We start from the raw sequence: 21,435 nt of genomic DNA on the forward strand, positions 1-21,435 counted from the left end.
TCCTAGAAAGGAATACCATCTCAGTTTGATTTTCTTTTTTGGTAGAAGCAAACAAATTGTCCTTGATACAGAACATTAACAGTAAAAAACCTGCTTATTTAGAATTGAGTAGCCAGAGCTCACAATAGGTAAGGAGTCTGCAATTTCATGCTGTTTGACTTTTTTTTTTGTTTTTTTAAGAGTAGCTAATTTCTCAGGAATAGAAGCAAAATTCTCAGGAATAGAAGGAAAATTGTCATTCTTCTTGATCCCTTTATAATTAACAAAACAGAATACATGAATTTTTCTTTTTATTATTGCTAAATATGTTTTTCTGTTCATTCTAGTAAATTTATATGCTGTTGAAAATATTTTCAAGTTGAAAAATCAGTTTTTAATATTTTCAGTAGTACAAAATAATTTTTTGGTGTCTGTTAATTTCTAGCATGTCCTTTTGTTCCCATCCTGCTTAACAGAATCTCATTGTACCTCAAAATTAGAAAAAAGCTAAATTGGATGTAGGTTCTCAGTAAATAGCATCTTTGCAAAGAGGAAAAATACAGGCAGTTGCCAGGATGTGGAAAAAGAATTAGACTTACCGCAGTGAAACTAGAGAAACAAAAAATTACATTGAAAAAGAAAAATATTTTGAAGCATTTGTAATAAGCCTCAGTGAGAAAGGAGAGGTGATATGACTTCTTTTGAGATATCACTTCACCCTTTTTCTTTAAAGACTTACTTGGTTAGAATACCATATTTTCATCACTCCAGAGTAGGAATGGGTTGGTGTGCTGGTACTCCTAGCTTTATGCTTGCTTTGGGGATCACACAGGTAATTCCCAGAAAGACAATTGGCAGGACAGGTATAATGTGTTCTTGACTAGAGAGATCATTCCTCTGCCTTAGATGTTGGTGGGCCTGTTTACATGGTTGTACCTTTTCTGGAAGAGAGACAGAGTTATTGGCACTTGCACAGTTGAACACGATGTGAAAAGTGTCTATAATACCTTGGTCTATAATACCTGGCAAGTCACTTTGACAAGTGAGCTCCTGTGTAAACAGTGATTAACTGTCAACATGTCTGACATTTCCATTTCAATGATACATAATTTTTTAAATGGAGTGATTACTTTAAGTATTTTAATATAGCTTGATTACCTGTATTTTACAAGAACTTGAAAGCAGTAAATATCTTTGTGATTTTTCAACTTTCAAAAAATCCATTGTGAAGTTACTTCTGTAAACAACAGGTTTGTGCAGTAGGATATTGTATATATGTTATCTGTCAAAACTGTTTGTTTCTGCAGGATTTTATTTCAGCAACTATAATTCCAAGTGAGAAAATGTATTTAGAAGTGTCTCATTGCCTTCTGTAATCTGCTAAATCACCTGTGGCCATGCTAGCCATTTAGTGGTGCAGTAAATACTGTAAAAATATTCCCACTCCTACTTATAAGGGCAGATGGAACCCAATCTGAATGTCTGCTTAAGTTCAAGAAGACATGAATTGCTCTTCCTCTTAGAAAAAATGTAAATCAAAATTGAACTACTTTGGAAATGTGAGAGTAAGATTCTCCAGACCTATATTAATTACAGAGGGGGAAAAATAAAAGTGTGACCACTTCCAAACTGTGGCCTGCAATCAGAGTCCTTTTAAGGTTTAATGAAGCAGAGTACTTGAAAATAGTAGGTATGTAGCTGAGGGAGTGAGTGGGCTGGTGATCTGAGACAGTGCTGTTAAGTTCTACCCATATGACAATGAAAAGTGTTGTTAAGTTCTACCAATGACAATGAAGGCATTGGTGCAGAAGGCTATCTGGACCCATTCTTTCCCCTGCTGTTACCAAAATTACCATGCTTTGTGATGATCATGTAGGAAATTACACTTGGTCTGTAATGGTACTGGTAAAGTTGTTCACTTTTAACTTTGCTCACCAACTAAAGTAAACCAAGCCTCAGAATTGCTTAAACTGATTTAACCAAAGACTGTTTGTCTCAATGGAATCAGAAAGATACAAGGATTTTAGTTATAGCAATTAAAAACATGACTACTGCTCTACAGTAGTTGCTGTTCTCAGCATTAATTAAGGACAAAACAAAACACTAATAGTCAAAACAAAACACAACCCACCCCTCGCCCCCAAAATCTTTGTTACTAGTTTTGTGAATGTCGTTAGTTACTGATTTCCACCCTAAGCTTGTAAATTCTCCCAGAATTTGGTGACTTCATAAGCCACTCCTGTTGTAATTGTCTAGCCATGCCATTCCCAGTTTCTGCAAGATAAAACTATTTCTGCTCTTCTGTCCTGCTCATCATCCATCCATTCCATCCCACAGTTTTGTGAAGCTTAGTCTCCTGCTCAATGACAGTCTAGATTTTATAGCATGTGGTTGCTCATTGCTCTGAAGAGATGTCAAAACCTGTGAAACTCCCTCTTTTCTGCTCAAAGTAGCAATTTTCTTTCTTGCCTGAGCTGCTCATCTAGTTTTTGGAATGATATTACAGAAGCAATTGTTTTACTCAACACATGGAAGCTTTCATTTTTTTGCCATCCTCAAGGGATGGCAAAGAAGAAGAAGAATCGAGAACATGTGTGGAAATGAACTAGATCATTGTTAAACTGGTTTAAACTCATCTGCATTGGGGAATTTGCATTTGTTTAATTAAAGTAATTAAGAATTTATTTCAGTTATGTTGCAGCCACTTTGTCATGGCTAATCAGGTCCTTGTAGTGCTTTAGAGATATATGAATTAAGACAAATGCATTCTGGCTTAGTGGGTGGCCTGACAGCATAGAGCTGGAACTGCAAGCTCTCAGGGAAACAGAAATAGGCAAGAACAGAAGGGGCACAGGGAGCAGTGGACAGCTGGGTGGCAGTGCAGTCCCTCAGACCTTGGGGGCAGATCTGCAGCTCCTGCAAAAAAAATTTTGTTACAGCTGCTCCTTTTAAAAGGGATGTAAGGCCCTTCTCTGTCCCCTCAAACCAATGACTAAATTTCTTGTCCAGGAATATGTAGTGGTGCAACCTGGAAGAGCTGTGGGCTCTCTTTGGGTTAGGGAGGCCTTACAGAGACATCTGGATAGCCAGGGAGCAAGGTGGTAACTCACAGCCTTACCACCTGGGACAGGGTAATCCTGGTACTTGTACAAACAAGGAGCTGGAGAGAAGCACACAGAAAGAGACCTGTGGCTCCTGGTGAGTGGCAAGTTGGATATGAGCCAGCAGTGCCCTGGCAGCCAGGAGAACCACCTGTGTCCTGGGGGCATCAGGCACAGCATCACCAGCCAGGCAAGGGAGGGGATTGTCCTGCTCTGCTCTGAGCTGGGGCAGCCTCACCTCAAGTGCTGGGGGTGGTTTGGGTACCACAATGTAAGAAATATAAAGCTATGGGAGAGTGTCCAAAGGAGGGCAACCAAGATGGTGAAGGGCCTTGAGGGGAAGCTGTGTGAGGAATGGCTGAGGTCTGTTCAGCCTGGAGAAGGGAACAGGGAAGGCAGAGGGGAGTCATTGCAGTCTGCAACTCCCTCAAGGTGGGCAGCAGAGGGGTTGGTGCTGATCTCTCTGGTCACCTGTGACAGGATCCAAGGATATGGAATGAAGTTCTATCAGGGGAAGTTCAGATTGAACTGATTGATTGATTAGGAAAAGGTTTTTCACTCAGAGGGTGCTTGGGCACTGGAACAGGCTACCTAAGGAAGTGGTCATAGCAGCAAGCCTGAGAGAGTTCAAGGAGCAGCAGGGCAGGACTCAGTCATATAACTTAGTTTTAGATGCTCCTGAAAGGAGCAGGGATTTGGACTAGATGATCTTTATGGATCCCTTCCAACTTGAGATTTTATGAAAAGCAGTGTGGGACAAGGCCAGTGATGTGGTTGGGGCAGCTGGATGTCCAGCCTGCCAACAAGTCTTCAGGAATGAAGCCTGAAAGTCCTTTAAGGTCAAACTAGGGAGTCAAATTTGTGGATCAGGACTAGCAACATCCTGTAAGAAAATAATGTATTTGTTTGTTATGTGTTACAAGAAGGCTCTGCCTTTTGTAGAGGGCAAAAGTGATGATATCTCTGGGTAAATGGAGGTCTAGTAATTATCTCATCCTTGTTTTGATGTTGAATGCACAAATTCACAGATTATGCTAATTCACCAATGCAAGACTGAGTGATATAGGCTCCTACAAGTTATAAATAACTCACTGTTGGTGATCCTTCAGATAGGGACCAGTTGACAAAAAATTTTTTTTCTATATATCCTATGATTTTGGTGCCACTTTAAAGCAAGTAAAACAAGCTCTTAACCAAAAAAAAAAAACCCCAAAAAACAAGGCCCTCAGGCATCTTAAATTGGGCATCTAGTACCACTGCTCCTTTTATAACATTTCACTTGAACTATGCTAGTACTTTCTAATTTCTGTATGATTATAAACTGATCAATTGAGTAGAGCACTGCATTTCCACACATGATAAAAACCATTAAATACACAGTGCACATTAGTGTTTATATGGCTAATTTTCTTTCCAAAATTTATTATGCATTTAAGGGCTTGTTATATTCAAATGGAGAAGGTTTTTCTAATTTGATTTGTACATTTTCTGCTCCACTACATGAGTGATGAAATTGTTATTCAACAGTTGTGGAGAAGACTGCATCTGTTTCATTAAGATACTTACAGTCTAAAATTTTTCTGGAATATGTGCAATCTCATTGAACTGCTGCAAGCAATATACAGTTCATTCACAAATGAACTTAGTGGTAAAAATTCTAGTTTACACAAGTTTTTATTCTCTCTTTTCACCTTATCTTCAAAACCAATGTCTTGAAATCATTAATTTTTTAAGAAAAGAAATAATGGATTTTTGTTCAGAATATGATTAGGAGCTGTTACTGTTGCTTACAAAATTGTTCTTGAAGAAACTGTTGAATGTAATCCATTAACTTTCTGCTTCTTTATATCTAGAGTTTTTTGAAGGTAGATTGTGACTTTCCATAAGATCTGAAATATTTGTTAACTTTTTTGAGTATAGTTACAATTCTATTGACTTTTGCAAACAGTGGACTACAGATCATCTAGCCAAAGTAGAGAATCTGTTTAAAAGAGTCAATGTGATCTCAGATCTGGCAAACTGAATGTTGCAGTTATTGATTTACTCAACCAGCTGTCTGCTGGGTGGACCAGAACTCAGCTGTTAGGGGTCTAAAAACTATTTTTATGTATCTCCTTTCATGTGACTGTTCCAATGAGACAAACAAAAGTTTTTACTTTATGCTTGTTTACTTTGTTTTTTTTGCTGTTAGTCAGGCTTCCTATTAGTCTATCTGACCTTTTAAAATTTTTCTGCATAGATGTCTATGTTCTTAATTCAAACAAGTTAACCATTTCAATGCACCAAAACATGAAAGTCAAGAGGAGAGGAATCTGTTACTTATTCCTCAATTTCCCACTTTCACTGACACAAACAGAAGCCACACCACTTTTTTAGGTTACACTCTGATTTGTTTTTTGCACTTCTAAAAAAGTTTATTTTTTGAATGAGGTTTTCCTTTGGCTCCATTCCTTCTAGTTCATCCAAAGTTTCCACCAGCTAATGTAAGCCAGGGGAGCAGAAGTGGTGACAATGTTTAAAGAAATGAAGGTGAATGACTATGGGAAATAATGTGAGGGGACTGCAATGCTTATTTTCCCCTGTTTAATTGTTTTCAAACAGGCAGCATTAAATTATTCATAAAGAAGTAATGGCAAAAGCAGAGTAAGTTTATGAAAGAAAAAGGATCTTGAATCTCTCTTTGAATTGGCTAACAACTCTCAGGATGTAAAATAGTTTTAAATGTTTCTCATGTGTGTCTTGAGAGAGAGAAGCTCTTCTAAAAATGTACAGAGTTTATCATGCATAAAGATGGGCATTGGAAGTTTCTGTTTGACCCTATTCTGTGCATCAAACTTAATTTTGAGAAAAAAATTAAATGTTGGACAACTTCAAATATAAAAATGTAATTAACACTCAGAGGATAAATGTGGTTAAGCAGAGGAACAAAAATGCAATAGAAGTGACCATTTATCAGAATCTTCAAATGAAAGTAGGATGCCAAATTGTGTTTTAATCACTCACAAGTTATTAGGATCAATATCAAGTTACATGAGTGAAATCTCATGACCTGAAATCTCAGGCCTACATATACATTATAAACATAACTGCTTCATGGTGGCTACCCATGTTTTCTTTTTAGCTCCTGACAGAGAAAACAATTTAATCCTTCTATTTCTGGAAGTCAGTGACTTTGTCTTATAGTTGGTACTGACTAGTAGCAATTTTAAGGATAATTTCTATCAACCAGGTTACAGACTTTTGTGCATATCCCATTTTTGTAGGGATGTAAGAAGAACCTTCTTATGATGGGGGCATTGCTAGCATGCACACACTAACCCTGCACATGTAAGAAGTCAGGCTCAAGTTTTTTTTCCCTTCCTTATTAACCCTAAAGTGTATGGAACAAAGAAATGAATGAACTCTGGTGAATTAGCTATGAAGTCATCCCTTGGAGCCAAGGTGATGCCACATGTGTTATCATAATGTTGAAGTTTAGCCACTAGCAGCTTGTTTGCATTTCAGAAGTTCAGTCCAGGCTGTGTCAGGTTTCTTTGAGATGCCTGTCCTCAAATCTACTTTAGATCTTGCCTTCAGATTCAGGACAGGTATTCATGCTGTATTTTATACCACTGTGGATACCACATGAAAACCCTGAAATGATGCAGAGTTTTCTTTCTAAAGCATAGGAACTGAAAGAGAGCACAAGTTAGCCACATCATTCTCCAAATTTTTTCATCCAACAGTGACTTTGTTACAGTCACAGTTAATCTGTTATCTAATTATCAATAGGTCAAAGAGGTCTGTATAGAATGTTGTATAATGTAGATTTCTCTCTCAAGTAAAGACAACATATAATAATGATGGGGAGATATTTCAACTATTTATTTTATGTATAATTCTCCATAATTTTTTTATGAAACAGGAGTGTAATAAAGTTAGTTCAAACAAATATGTATTATTTCAGTGATTTCATTGACTGGAGTGACCCCTCTGTTGCCCATTGTGGAAACTCCCATGCGAGTGCTCCAGAGGTACAGAATCCCCCATCCCCATGAGTGAATTGGCTTGTCTTTGTGGGAGATGTAGGACATTTGATCCTCACTACATTCAAAGAGTTAATGCTGCCTAATCCTAGCACAGACATGCTTGTGAACATCTAATGGAAGAACAGATTTCATTTTTTTACCTCCTCCAAGCTGACAAACAGTCAGGAATTTGAGGGATTCCCATTATGTTTTATATGACAGATTTGTACCACAAACATCCTTGCCTGCTGAGAACTCCTTGCCTGTCACTAGTTGTTTTGCTGCTGGTGACTCATCTTGACAACTTGAACTGATCACAAAGCATAGAAACATCTAGTGTTTCAAATGTGACAACTATTTTTAATAACATTTTGATTATGTTCCAATTAATCATTTGTAAAGCTTAGTTCCATTGCATACTGTCTGCACAGCAAACTTGAATAGCATAGATGAGTATCCTGGTAGCTTTTTATCAAACACCATAAATCAAGAATGTCAGTCAGTGCTTTGAATGTACAAAGAGTTACATAAGTAGGATGTCTTTTAGCATTGCTATTTAGTTAAAAAGAAACTTAACCTAACTGGTTTTGAATTATAAAAATCCTTCAAACAAATCTCATAGATCCTTTTTTATACTCTTGCACAGCTTCTTTCAGAGAAGTAAGGTTATACTTCTAACATTATGCCTCTGACAGCCTTACCATTATCCTACTTTCTAAACATATTGCCAGCTTGAATTTTAAGCAACTGTGTTAGTAACCATTTCAGTAGTGATGCGTCATTTGAAGCACATATGCAAAAGCTATCTTTAGATTTTGAGCCAGAAGTATACAGCTAGTGTCTCAAAACACTACATCATACAGCTTAAATATGTTCCAGTATATATTTTATGCTTTTTAACTGCAACAAATACTGATCAGGAATGTGTGGTAGAATAATCTTTGGAGAATAAAAAAGATAATGTTAGGCTTTTCTAAATAATTAATTTTGTGATGCAGTAGTCACCAGTGTTGAAAAGAACTATGATTTCCCAATTTTTACTCTTACTTTTTAGCTGCTTGTAACCCAAAGAATTTGTATTGCTGTTCTTGCTTCCTTACAATAAGGAGCTTCTCTCAACCCCAGATGCATGAAAACTGTGATTCAAGCTTGTTGCCAATATTCATCTTTAATGAAAAGGTAAAGGCCTAAAATTAGAATGGCAAAGGCAACAATGCCAAGTTTGAATTGGCTGAATTAACCTTTTTGTGTTTCTAATTGATATTCTCTGTCAACAGACAGGTGACACATTTAAGACTATGTTAAGACTGTCTGAAATATACAGAATAATATGTAAACTACATATTTTAAATATTCTGCAGTAGAGCCAGTAGAATTTCTGAAAAGTTTAGGTAATCCCAAGCTTTATCTTACATTTTTTCCTCCCAAGTTTTCATGCTGCTAATACTGCCAATACTTCCAGTCACTAAAAAGTAAATAATTATTCTTCCACAATAATTTCTCATACAAGTTTGTATCATTAGTCCTTCTGGCTTGCATTTTACTTTGCATTCTGCATTTTACTTTGCTTGCATTTTTCTTTGCTTTCTGATTGTTTTCTGTCAGAAGACTTTCTCCTTTTTTTTTTTTTTTTTGTTCTATAAAACTTTCAGAAATAAGAAATTTTCTTTCAAAAAACCCCAAACTTAAGAGTGGCCCAAAATGTTCAAATTTTAGTAAAACTGGAATTTGCCTTGTTCTTCATGGATCCAGTTAAAAAAGGTGAAGATAAAAAGAAATAAATTATTTGTTTGAAATATGTATATATTTCCATCCACCCATGGATAAATGGTGAAGAGGAATTAGTCCTCAGAATGTGAAAAAGGTTTCTATGAAATTTAGTCTGTTCTTTCCCTTTCCCTTCTTATCTCTTCTGCCAGTCTCTCCTTTATCTAGCACTATTCTGAGCAGCATGTCACTTCCTTAGAGAGGATGGTGACAGGGACCTTCTGTGGGAAACTGTCGCATAGGTTTGGGTTTGACAGGCTGGATGGGGCTAGGATGGGGTTTGCTGCTGCTTGAGACTGAAGAATTCATGTTGGGTGGAATAACCAGAGCAGACTGAAGCGTGGGAAGAGCTGGGAAGCAAGTGTGCAGACCAAACCCTGGGGCTGTGTGCACAGCTGGGGAGAGAGAGAGCAGATTGGCCTTCCCAGCAAAGGGGACCACTGTCTTAGAAGCTTGTAAACTACTATGGATGAAGGGAATAAAGCATCTGTGGATAAAAATATTTTACTCATTTATGCTGTTCACTATTGATAATAGTTCTTATCTCTTTAGTCTTCCTCCCTTAATATTTTAAATAAATATATTTTTCATCATACAAGAGAAGAAATCTCTTACAACTCAGAATCCTAAAAATCTCATGGCGAAAACCAACATGGGGCACAGTTTTATTCTTGACAAAGTCCTCAAAGTTCTTTAAGCATGTTCAAGTGATCAAAGTCTCTTAAAAACAATATCCTTAGTTGTTGTGAAGGGTCCCTTCTTCTTTCTGGGGTAGCACATAAGTAGAGGATAATGCAATTATTACCAAATGGAGCAAAATGTTTGATGACCTGCTGACACAGAAGATCACGTTTTGGGACAGAATGTAATGTGGAAAAACACTCCCCATTCAATTTGACATTGTCTCTTTTTACTTAATCCTCATAAGCAGGTCATAAATTCTATTACTACAAGGATTTCTTTCACAGCAGCCAATCTAAGGTTAATTCAGCTTGACGTCATCTGCAGCATGGACACCTGCAGTTAATTCTGTATCTAACATAAAAGTGGAAGCTGTGAAGCAAAAAAAAATCCAACTTTAGGTTGGTTTCTTTTTATTGTGAGAGGTTTTACCTGTGTCCAGTAATCTTATGACTGTTCCTTTTTTAAAGCATGTCTTGTAACTTCTGCAAATGACTTTTTGTAACTGTGGTTGTGTTTTGCTGGTTCTCACTTTTTCTTCTGTATTCTATTGCAAAAAAACCTAAATTTTCAGCTATAAAAATCAGTAACCCTTAGCAGTACTCTCTATTTCTGAAATGTTATTTTATGATATAACTGTATGTAAGTTCCAGTGAAGTTAACGTTGCACACTCTGAAAATAATTTATATATTCATGTGCTTAGTGAGAACATAGAGATATTCAGTATTCTATCTTATGGACAGGTTTTTTTAATGACCATGAATAGAGATACAGATTTTTTTCTTATTTAAACTTCTGTGTTTATGTTTTACTAGTTAGAATATAATTGATTTTCATTTTATTTTTCATAAATATGGAAAAAAAAGTATTTGTATTTCATGCTGCACTATTTAAATAAAGAAAAAAAGATAAATAATCCTGAAGTCAGGACTTCTATTTACCCCTGTAGGGAACTTTAAATTGGTGGTTTTTTTGGTTTTCTGTGAATTGACATTGAAATGTCTCTACTCTTAAACTATTTTTTACTAAGGAGGTAAATTACAACTATATAAAAAGTATACATTATATTGTTATTAGTCTTTCCTTTACCTCACTGTAATACTTGCTTTCTTGTGTTATTTGAAAAACAAAATCTGCTACAGATACTTCTAAGGTGTATTAAACAATATTTTTAAGCAGTTTATCTTTAATCATTTACTGTCAAGATGGCTAGACTAAGCTGATGTCTGTCTTCTTTTGTAGTCATTGAGGAGAAAGATACTCCTCCAAAGACTGATTCATCCCACTTTAATTGTTCCACTCTGAGCACTGACTATAACAGACTTAACTCATCTGAAAGGCTTAGTTTCTTGACTGTAGCTGAGATTGCATTTGAGAAAATATATCCAGCTACTTAGAATTATCAAGAAAGAGATTTTCACAACAGGTGCTTGAAACAGCATTAGAAAAATTTAAAAAGCAGTGTGTTGATGGAGTTTGTGATTTCAAAATAGATAAAAACTTCGGCTTCTTTAGAGTTATAATTTTTTTTAACTAAATATAATGTTAATCCTATCTGACATGCTAAAATTAGTCTCCAGGAGAGACAATATGAGGACCAGACTTCTTAATGTTTTTTATCTCAGAAATACTGTTTTGGTTCCTAGGTCGCTGATGCACTTTGGTTCCTAGGTCACCTAAATGTGCATCTAGTACTTTTTTTAATAGCTGTTCTATAACTAGAGAAGTTTTCTGGCACCCCATTAAAAAGGAATAATGATGGGAAATCGCTGCACAATGTGTGGTGTGTAGATATAATTGCCATTTTAGGGTGAGCAACTGATTACTTGATTTTGTATGCATGGAAGGGGGCTAAACCCAGAATGGAAGAAGGTATAGAAGTGCATATTACAGCATAATTTTTTGATAATTTTAATAGGTAATGTGTCGATTATTTAGGTTATTTCTAGCTAATATCCCATATGGCAATGTAATAATTACAAGCAATTGATTACATTTTGCAGTTTTCTGTGCATTTCCCTCTGTTGTCTGTTGCAATGGAAGTAAGTAATATTTTATTTCCATTACAGAGTAGAATGTTTGGGCAGCTGTGGTAAAGATGAAATGTGGCTCCTATATTACAGCATAGTGGTTAATGTAACAGTGCATATATTATTGTTTTTTCTTAAGCAGAGAAACCCAGGTATTCTCCTTCCTAGATCAACCTAACTTCCTATTTGGTAGATAAATATTTCTATGTTTGCTGCCAATGTCAAAGGTTAAGTTAGAGTTACTCAACCCTTTTGAAAAAGGTGAAGATGAGGTGAAATGGCCAGTTAAAACAGCAAGTAATTAATTGAGTCTCCCTGTTAACAGGAAGAAGGTCGAGTGCACATAACTATTGTGATTACGCAGCCTGCATTACAAGCAGCTGAGTCATGTAACCTGAAAGTGGTTAGATTGGAAGGCTGAGGAACAATTAAATGTGATTTTACTTCAAATTAGCAGCTATACTTCCAAGTTACTGCAGTATTTTGAGGTTTCCTTCAGAGTCCCTTGTCATGTTGTTTTGCAGTACCAATTACTTTTATTGCTGTGAAGCATTTAATTTAGAGCTTTTAGTTGTCCTCCTTTTTTTTTCCTTGCCTTACTGTAGCTAAATATATGTGTAGAAAAGATTGCTTAATTTTGTCATGTAGGAATCACACATCTAGTTAATACTGGAGAGAATCCATAGTTATCTGCTGATGAAGACTAAATTATTTGCAATATCCTTCTAACACCTACAAAAAACACTGAAAAGCTGCTGCTGCTGATGTCTCATCAAACAGCGAGGCTGCAATTCTATGGCATGCTGTAGATACAGCAGGGATAACTCAGTTGTTTTGAAATCATGCAGACCTTTATTAATTTCCCTCCAACTCCATCCTTAGTGTAGGAGATCTCTGCTAAAATTGTTCTGGTACTGGGAGATAACATTGTGGATGTTTATTTCCATGGAAGCTACTTTTTCACTTTAGAGTGTTACTTGCTGCTCTGCTTGAAAGCTCAAGACTAAATCAGAATGCAGAGAGAAGGAAAGGAATTTCCATTCCTTGGAATTAGAAAGAGAAAGGAGCAACAAGCCTGCAAGAATCATAGAAACATCAAGATTGGAAAAGACCTCCAAGATCATTGAGTCCAACCCTTGGCTGAACACCACTTACTGGCTAGGCCATAGCACCAGGTGCCACATCCACTTGGTTCTTGAACTCCTATTAAGTGCAGAGCTTGAGAGAATTGTTTACTTGCTCTAACTATGGCAAAAAAGTGTATGACTCCTTTTCTGAGGCTTCATGCAGGTGTTCTATTCAGATTGTTATTTTTGTTTAGTGGTTGCTCAGAATTCACCAAGAAATTTCAAGTAAGCATTGTTCTGGGTTATACATAAATAGTTTGAAATGTAAGAAAAATAAAACACTGCCTTTCCACCAGTGCATGCTTAGAATCTATAATTATTATAAGAAACTACTTTCAGTTAAAACAAAATGTTTTTTTGTCAGTGAATGATTTTGCTTTAACAGAGGTATGACTAAGAATTGTTGATATAGTATGGAGTTAGGAATTACAGGATGTTCCTAGAAGCTGTTTCTCTCATATTTTTAATCATATTTTTATACATGTTTTGCATTGGAGATGCTGAACAAATCAAGCATTACCAGAACTTATGCCTAACCATTTGGTGTGACTGCTGTCTTTAAGTACTTTGTAAATTATGAGTGAAAAATGAGTACTAATATTCAAAATGTTTCACTGAACTAGTATTTATTAAGACTGGTCCTGCTTCCTCAAATTTAGCACAAAGGAAGTCCAGGAGAATGTGAGGAACTGTTTTTGATGCTCCTGTTTTCTGCTAACATTCTCAAAATTGCATATAAGTTCTGCATAATATTTCTGTTTGAAAAAAATGCTAATCTAATCTCTTTCACTTCCTCTAAAAACATGACACAGTTTTAGACCAGAAAGAGCTTCAAACATTGATACTGACAGGCAAGAACGGTCTCAAACAGTTTTTGTAGTATGGAATACCAATTGAAAAATGCCTCTTTTGAAGAGGCTGAAAGACAAAGGAGAAAATGCAAATGACTTCATGACCTGCAAATTTCCAACATTCAGACAAAGAGAAGGCCCTTAGGATTGTCTTATCTGAGCAAAATAATCACATGGTTTATTTCTTATTCTATTAGAAGCTAAAATACTCTTAAAGGCGTTAATTCAGGAATAGGTTTTGTCAAGGAAACCTGGTATGTTTCATCAGTAAAATTATAAAACAGCTCAATAAATATAATTTTGATACAAGCTATAACATAGATATTTAGTTTCTTCAAACATTCTTTTTACTGCCACATTATATTTTGATCAAGAAATTTTCCTTTTGTGGGGTTAATGGGGGACATTAGACAGTCGCAAACAGGCTCTGTTCAGCTGTGAAGGTGTAGATATGGTTGGAGGCACATTTGTGAACAATAATATTCCCAGCAGATTGCTATGCCATCCAAAGGCAGGTGCTGGTTTTGTCAATTGTCTTTGTGATCATTGGCCAAGTGTGCAAGCAGTGCAGGGAAAGACAGAGGAGCATGATGTGAATCACATGGCTGGTGTTCACAAACATGCTCTATAGAATATGAAGTGCAAGTAGTGATCTAAAATTTGTTTCATTGTTTTAGCAAGCAGTTTACTCAGAGAAGGCTTAATCGCCATTTTTGGTGTTTTTTCAACCCCAGCTCTTAGGATGAAAAGGATGAGCTTTTTGCCTGACTATACAAAAATAAATGGAATGTTAAGAAACAGGAAAGAAGTTTTTTGATTGAGCTGGCAAATAAGGCCATGTTGCTCCACTTAATTGATTACTAATCATAATAACAATCCAAGATGAATAATGCTAGATTCCCATATGTGCTAAGAAGAAAATGAAAATGTTGGAGGAGTTTGAAAAATGGTAACAAAAAGGGGTCTCAGAATTTGAAAATTGTATGCTAAGAATTTTAGGCAAATCTAGCTGATGAATCCAAGAGAAATTTAAGAACTGATGTACCCAAATCTTTCTTCATAAAGAAGAAATAAGATATTGAGGGGTTTTCTGCCTTGGAGGAGAAGACATGAAATTGAAATTGAACTAGGATAAATTCAATTTTTAATGCAGATGCAATTTCCTAATAGCAAGGATAATTAAACTGCAGAGTAATTTCTCTGGGTGTTAGTCTCATTGCAACCCAGAATGCTGAGATATGATATCATAATGTTCTTTAAAATGCTTTCTAATAGAAATAGGTACTGCAAGAAAAACACACACACACAAAAAAAGATCTGTGGGCTACAGCAGATAAATAAAGTGATCAGTGTGGTCTCTTCTAGCATTAAAACTTGCATTCATGACAAAATATTTTGTATTTTAAGATATTACATCCTGATTCTTCACACACTTGAATAAGACTAAAGGCTGTAGAAGTGAGAAGTAATTTGTGTCTTAAGGCACCTCTGGTGACTATCTAATCTTACCAAGCACTCAAGGCAGGTTAGACACTGAATTTGGGTCAGACTGCACAGACCTGTGTCCCACTGAGCTCTGAGTATGTCTGTGGTTCTCAGCCTCTCAGGTCAAACTTCACCACAAGAATTTCCCTTGCTGCAACTCATATTGTTTGCTAATCTCTTTTGCTGTGTATCTTTCCAAAAATTCTGAACTCGTCATCAACAATGAGATAGATAATAATAGCAACTGAAGCCTTTGCCTAATCTCTGATCTGCACAAACCTGATTTCCTTAGCCACTGCTGTTACATTGCTCTTCTGTTACTATTTTTTTGGTGTCACTTTTTCCAGTTGTGAATGTCTTTCTTTTTCTGGTGGGTCCAAACTGAACACAAATTCTAAACCTTGTGCTGGATACATTTATTGCAGTAATTCTGTACAAAAGAAATTGATAACATGAATGAAAAAAACCCCAAGAATAAAATTTTTTTCCATCACTGTTACATTGCATGTTATTTGCCACAATATTGTGTCATAACCTCAGAGGTTTCCTTCACTGTTAAGGGCTAGAAGGAATGAAAGGATGGGTATTTCTACATATTTTCTTCTGTGCAGAGTTTGAGCATCAGCTACTATGCTGGCAACAGGAAGCAAGGCTGAACCACAGAAAATAAGGATGAGGTAGCTCCACTGCTTCTCTTTCCTCTTCCTTCAAGCATGTTTTTAGGTAAAGCCACCAAAACTATTCTGTGAGCTACTCAGTTCTTTCAATGTATTAATGCTGCTTATTCTGGACTCCATCTACATTTTAGTTACTCCTCTAGCTATTTATTGGATCCCCAAATGGGTTGAGGAGACAAACAGCATATTTTTCCTCCTGCATCAATCCTGGAAATTTCTAGAAGCGTAGACTCCAGCTATGCTAGAGTTTTTGATGAGAGAGGAATTAGTTTTGAGAAATGAAGAGCTCATAGAGTGAATGGCTTTGGATCACAATGTTAGGCTGAGATCTCAAAAATTCTTTCTTATCCTATTTTATGGAGTTAAGTCCATTTATGTCTCTGTCATTAAAAGCATAAATAGAAGCAGAAATTTAATTTTGAAGAAGATGGTCTTCATTATTTCAGTCTGTTTATACTACAACACAGTCCTAATTTCTTCCATTGCCACCATGTAAATGATGATCAAATCACATAAAACTCAATCTGAAGTAAACTGAGAATAATCTGAAGACAAACTTTAAGGCTGCTACCTAAACACCTTACTTCTATCTTATAAGTTAAGCAGTTTTTTTAACAGTAATATACGTACTTATGCTATAAATAGATATATACACATAAAAATTGAAAACTTTAGGCTCTTTTCTCTACAACTTTTTAATAAATGCCTGCTATTTTTTCTGTTCTAGAAGATGCTAAGTTGGTATGAAAACAACAATTTTCAGAGTGAGCACAGGATTTTTCCAGGTTCTCTGTGATAATGGATGGGTAATATTAAACAAATGTAGATCATTAAAGTATCTAATTGAAGCTATCCCTTTGAAATATATTGTCTGCTTTTTCATTGAGTTCACAGAATCAGGTCTCTTTCTAATGCAGGTACCAAAAAATCTGAGTGTTTATTCAAGGAAAAAAAGTATTTTTGTATGTTGTTTTTATTTAGTTGGACAGTGCTTCAGTTATTTTGCTAGGATCTTAGGACATTTCTCAAAACTTTCTCTCTAGAAAAGCCAGTAGAAATGGAAGTTTAGAATGATTTGCTGTGAAGGCTCTTAAGAAGATTGTACTCAGAAAATTCAAAGAATTAAAGAAGACTCAAATGACACATACAAAACCACGAAATGTTATGAGAATTTTTTGTTTGATCAAATGTTAATTAACTCATGGAGAAATTATAAATAAATATATAAATAAATAATCCAAGTGGTTGAAAGGGAGATGTTCAGGAGTAATATTGACTGAAATACTCAGTTGATAAATATGTAAAGAGAAAACTATCAGGGAATTGTCACCGTTTCTATCTGACAATCACTTGCTAAAAAGTGGATTTTTCTGCTGGCTATATAATTTTTTCTTATTTTTCCTGGGTACTGTGCTTTGTGGCTGTGTGATCCCACACTGTTCTCTGCAGGATTGAATGTAGAAGATAGAAATGGCCTGTATGATTTTGTGATTTCAATAATCAAAGAAATAATCAAAGAAACCCCAGTGTTATGCTATGCACCATTCAGGAAGGCATCAACATCCATCACTTCAGAACCAGTCCTGGTTGCACACTGGCTCTTGAAAAAAACCCATTCTGCTCAGCTCCTGAAAATTCTTGGTCCAAAAGTGCCTGTATTATTGGCCACTTTGAGCCTGCTAATCTTTTACCAGTCCTTTGCCATTTTAATGAATTATAATCAGAATGTTAGTATGAAGTTTATGTAAAAAAATATTTTGCCTTCCAATATCAAAAATATTGCTCTTTTATAATAATATTTGCAAGAAATTATTGACGTTTTTCTGCTAATTTATGCTTGATTTAAATATATCATTGCTAGCAACAAAGTAACTACTCTTGGAATAACTACTCATACCTCAAATTTTGAGAGATGTTTTTGCAAGGTCAGTAGAAATTTTTGCACAAGAAAATTAAGGGAGAGGTCAATAATTTCACTACAATAAATATATTCTAATCAAATGGAAATGCCTGCTGGGAAGTTGCTGAGAACCTTACTTTTGTCACCAGAACAGAATTTTGTGAAGGCAAACATAAAATTTGTTTTCATTCAATCTTTAAGAAATTTCATCACATACATTATGTATTATCATTTCCACTGCTTAAATTTTACATGAAAATATTACAGCCTCAGCTTAGATGGATTAAAATTTAAATCAATTAGCAGTAAAGTAATTAAAAAAATATTTTAAGTTTATAACAGTGCATAATAAAGGTGTGTTGTCTTTTCATAGACTGTGCTTTGGTTGAGAATAGGATATGGTCAATGCTCGAATGAGTGCTCAACAAAGTAAGTGTTGCTTGCAAGGAGCAGCATCAGAATGTGCTGTGGATATTCCATATATTTAAATCATACTAACATCTAAAACTTGATTAATTCCTCCCAAGATGAACATATAAATATGCTGAAACTGTGTGTTCCTACCTTAAGAAGGAACATGAAATGCAAGGCTGAGCTGGAATATACAACTATTCATGCAAAATTAATGATAAATTAAATATTACTGTAAATTACACAACGATTTGAATATGTGAGTGATGACTAAGAAATAAATATATGGTCTTTATTCACGTTCAGTGTTCCTCATTGCTTGTTGAAAATAGGTTTCTGGGCTTGGTAAACTGGAAAGGAAAACTTTGATATTTTGAAATAAAAAATTAGGCTTCTCAAATTTTATTTCATTACTTTGAAAGAGAAATTTATTTCAAATGTATTGACATGCACACACAAGAAAAAATATTAAAAACTCAAACTAAATTTAAAATGTTTGGATTTTTTGGAATAACATTTAAATAATTTAATCAAATAAATCTGAGCCCATTTTTCATTTTAACTATTAGAACTGGAAATTAACCTCAAATGCCTTTAGTCATGCAGCAGTGTGGGCAAGCTTTTTATCCAGACTTAGCTTTGCTTTTTAAGGAAGTGTAATCTTACCATTTGACCTGAGATGAGCTCAAAGATGGTTTTAGCCATGAAAACTGTAATATACCCCTCTGTCAGTGGTGTGTCTAGCAGATTGTACTTGAAACCTTAATAGGGAGAACCCAAGCATCAACAGGAAAAAAAAAAGTTTGTTCCTTCCCTGACTTTTCTGTGTACAAGCAGCAAATAAAAAGAATTGTTTTTAAAAACATGAAGATATTCTTCTAAGTTTGCATAGTTAGATAATTAAAAGTGTAGAGTAAAAGAAAAAAGGTAAAGTATAAAAAAATGAAAATTTGTGGCGAATATATATCTACATTAATCAAACTACAGCAGAATAACATTTGATAGTCTAGGTAATAAAATGCATCAAGGAAGTTGGGATATTCAGGCTGAGCATGCAAGTTCATCTTTGCTTTCTCATATTATTATGTAATGTAGGATCAGATTCTATTCAGTTAAAGATGTTGTGGGAAAATAACTTTAATGGAAAACAATGCATTCAGAAGCTGCAACTTTAAGAAAATTTTGCAACTTTTATTTTTAAACTCCCACAATTCCCTAGGCAAGGCTTACCTAAATTAGTGATAGATATTAATATAACATAGGAAGATTTTTTTCTCCCAAATTGATTGAATGACATAAATGTTTAACACATTTTCCCAATAAATGATGGGGGATTCAGGTTTTAATCTATTTGCAAAGGTATCTTCCTCATTGGTTCATGGGATGCTTTACTTTTAGTGTTGTGGAGTGTATTTTTCATGATAAAAGGTATGTTGATTATTGTGCTGTTTGTAAGCAGGTCATCAGCTGCTGTCAGTGGTGCTTTGCAGTGACAAGGATTGCAGTAGCTTCACTTCCCCTGGAACATTGTGACTGATGCTAACTCAAGGAGAACATGGAATCTTCTAATGATTTCCACAGTGTCTATTTCTTTCCTTTTCCTAAAACAATGGGAATGGTACTGATTGTGTAACTTTTTCTCCTGTCTCAGGTCTCCTAGAAATCCTGAACAGAAGATCATTAAACGAGTGATTGCTCTTGAAGGAGACATTATTAAGTAAGTATTTTAAGCCTTAATCTCAGAGTCTTTATAGGAATAGTGCAGCCTTTGAATGTATTTTAAGTCAGTATCCTAGACAACGAGTAATTTCTAGCATTTTCTGTCTGGTATTAACAAGGGTGTCAGCATTGTACCTGTCTGTTTTTTAATGAGAAGAGAAATGTTACACAAAACCACTCACTCTGTTGTGAAATGTACATGGGTACAAATAATGCTTGTTTCTGAGAATATCTGTGCCACAAATCAAGGCACGTAATTGTACAGCAGTTTTCAATGAGATTATAGGGCTGTGATTTTTTTCATTTAGAACTCCAGCTGCTGTTTTGCACTGGCATGGGCAAGTAGGTTGGTTTTAGGCTTCTGCTTGTTTGTTTCAGGATCTCATCTTTGATATTTTATTTTTATTTTATTGAAAAAAGAACTGTCATAGATTACTGTCTTCACTGCAGTTTGTAGGGATCTTTAGGGAATATGGTGCAACTGATTTTGAGTAAATTATTCTATCAGAAAAAAAAAACCATTGTAGCAAGAGTAGACTCTAGAGTACTTCAAGACTTGGATAACTTTGACAGATAGAGCTTCCTACTGGCGCTGGGTGGAAATAAATTACCACTAAGTGTAAATAAAAAGTTTTTGTGGGAACAGTATTACTTTGAAGAAAATGCTTGCTGGAAAAGGTTTCTTTTTCCTTGGTGCAGAGGAGATTTGGCATGCAGGTGGGAGGGTAAATCCCTGCTTTCCCATACTAAGGTGTGAATGACCCTGGGAGATGTCAGACAATATGGCAGACTGTGACTCAATTCATTTAGATAAAGGTTCTTGCTCTGGTGTAGTGACTGCTTGAGAAGTACTTGACAGCTGCAATTTAAATCAAGGATTTGAATTTGATCCCACTGGGCCCTAGTTAATAGCAGGGGCACTGTGAAATATGTCTATGTATTTTTTTTTCTCTTGCAGTCAATACAATTCCTGTTTTATTGAAAAATTCTGAATTATCTCAGTTTGAGAAAACAAAATAAATTGTTGTGTCTCTGCCAAAGCATAATATCTAGAACAAAGGAGATAATTTGATGTCTAAAACCTGCAGACATCTACAGCTAAAACTAGCTATCACTTTCAAGAGCTAAAGACAGAGGAGTAGTGTGTGTACTGTCTTTTACTGACCTGTGTCCTTAAGAAGGTATTTATATTGCTGATATTAGTGCTGTAAGTCATATAAGTGATAGGAATGTTATTCATGTTCTTCATGTATTTCTCATTCATTTCTGTGGCAATATCAGAAAGAGATTGCAATATAAGGTAACTTCAAGGGTTACTTTACATTTTTCTTTGTTATTAATATATTTGCCTTAATTTTTGAAACTGAGTGTAGATTTTGATAAAAAGGACATTTATTAACATAAATTCTAGCTTTAGAAAATTAACTCTGCTATACATTCAAACTCTTTAAGACTTGGAACTTTTAATTAACATTAGTGGGTGTTCCTGGCCAAATGGACAAGGTGTGTGGCTCCAGTGTGTTTAGGATAACCTGATGAGCCTGCAGGGTAGTGAATTACTCATGGACACAGAAGACTCTACAATGATCTCAGCTGTCTGTGGTAAACTTGGTTAGATTACTTTATTGATAGAAATACTGATAAAAATCTCAGTAATTCAGATATGCTTTTTTTTAAAATTTGAAAATGTGACAATCAT

General features: G+C 35.3%; 1 protein-coding gene across 1 annotated transcript in view; it reads left to right on the plus strand.

Annotated features, from left to right (window-relative positions):
- The window catches only part of IMMP2L (inner mitochondrial membrane peptidase subunit 2), a 405,652-nt gene that overhangs the window by 247,214 nt on the left and 137,003 nt on the right, over nucleotides 1–21,435 (plus strand). Inside the window, exon 4 of the mRNA XM_030238542.2 lies at nucleotides 19,669–19,734. Within this exon, the coding sequence (XP_030094402.1) occupies nucleotides 19,669–19,734 (66 nt within the window). The remainder of the gene's footprint in view (nucleotides 1–19,668; nucleotides 19,735–21,435) is intronic.

This window comes from Serinus canaria, chromosome 1A (assembly GCF_022539315.1).
Source record: "Serinus canaria isolate serCan28SL12 chromosome 1A, serCan2020, whole genome shotgun sequence".
NCBI classification, from domain to species: Eukaryota; Metazoa; Chordata; class Aves; order Passeriformes; family Fringillidae; genus Serinus; species Serinus canaria.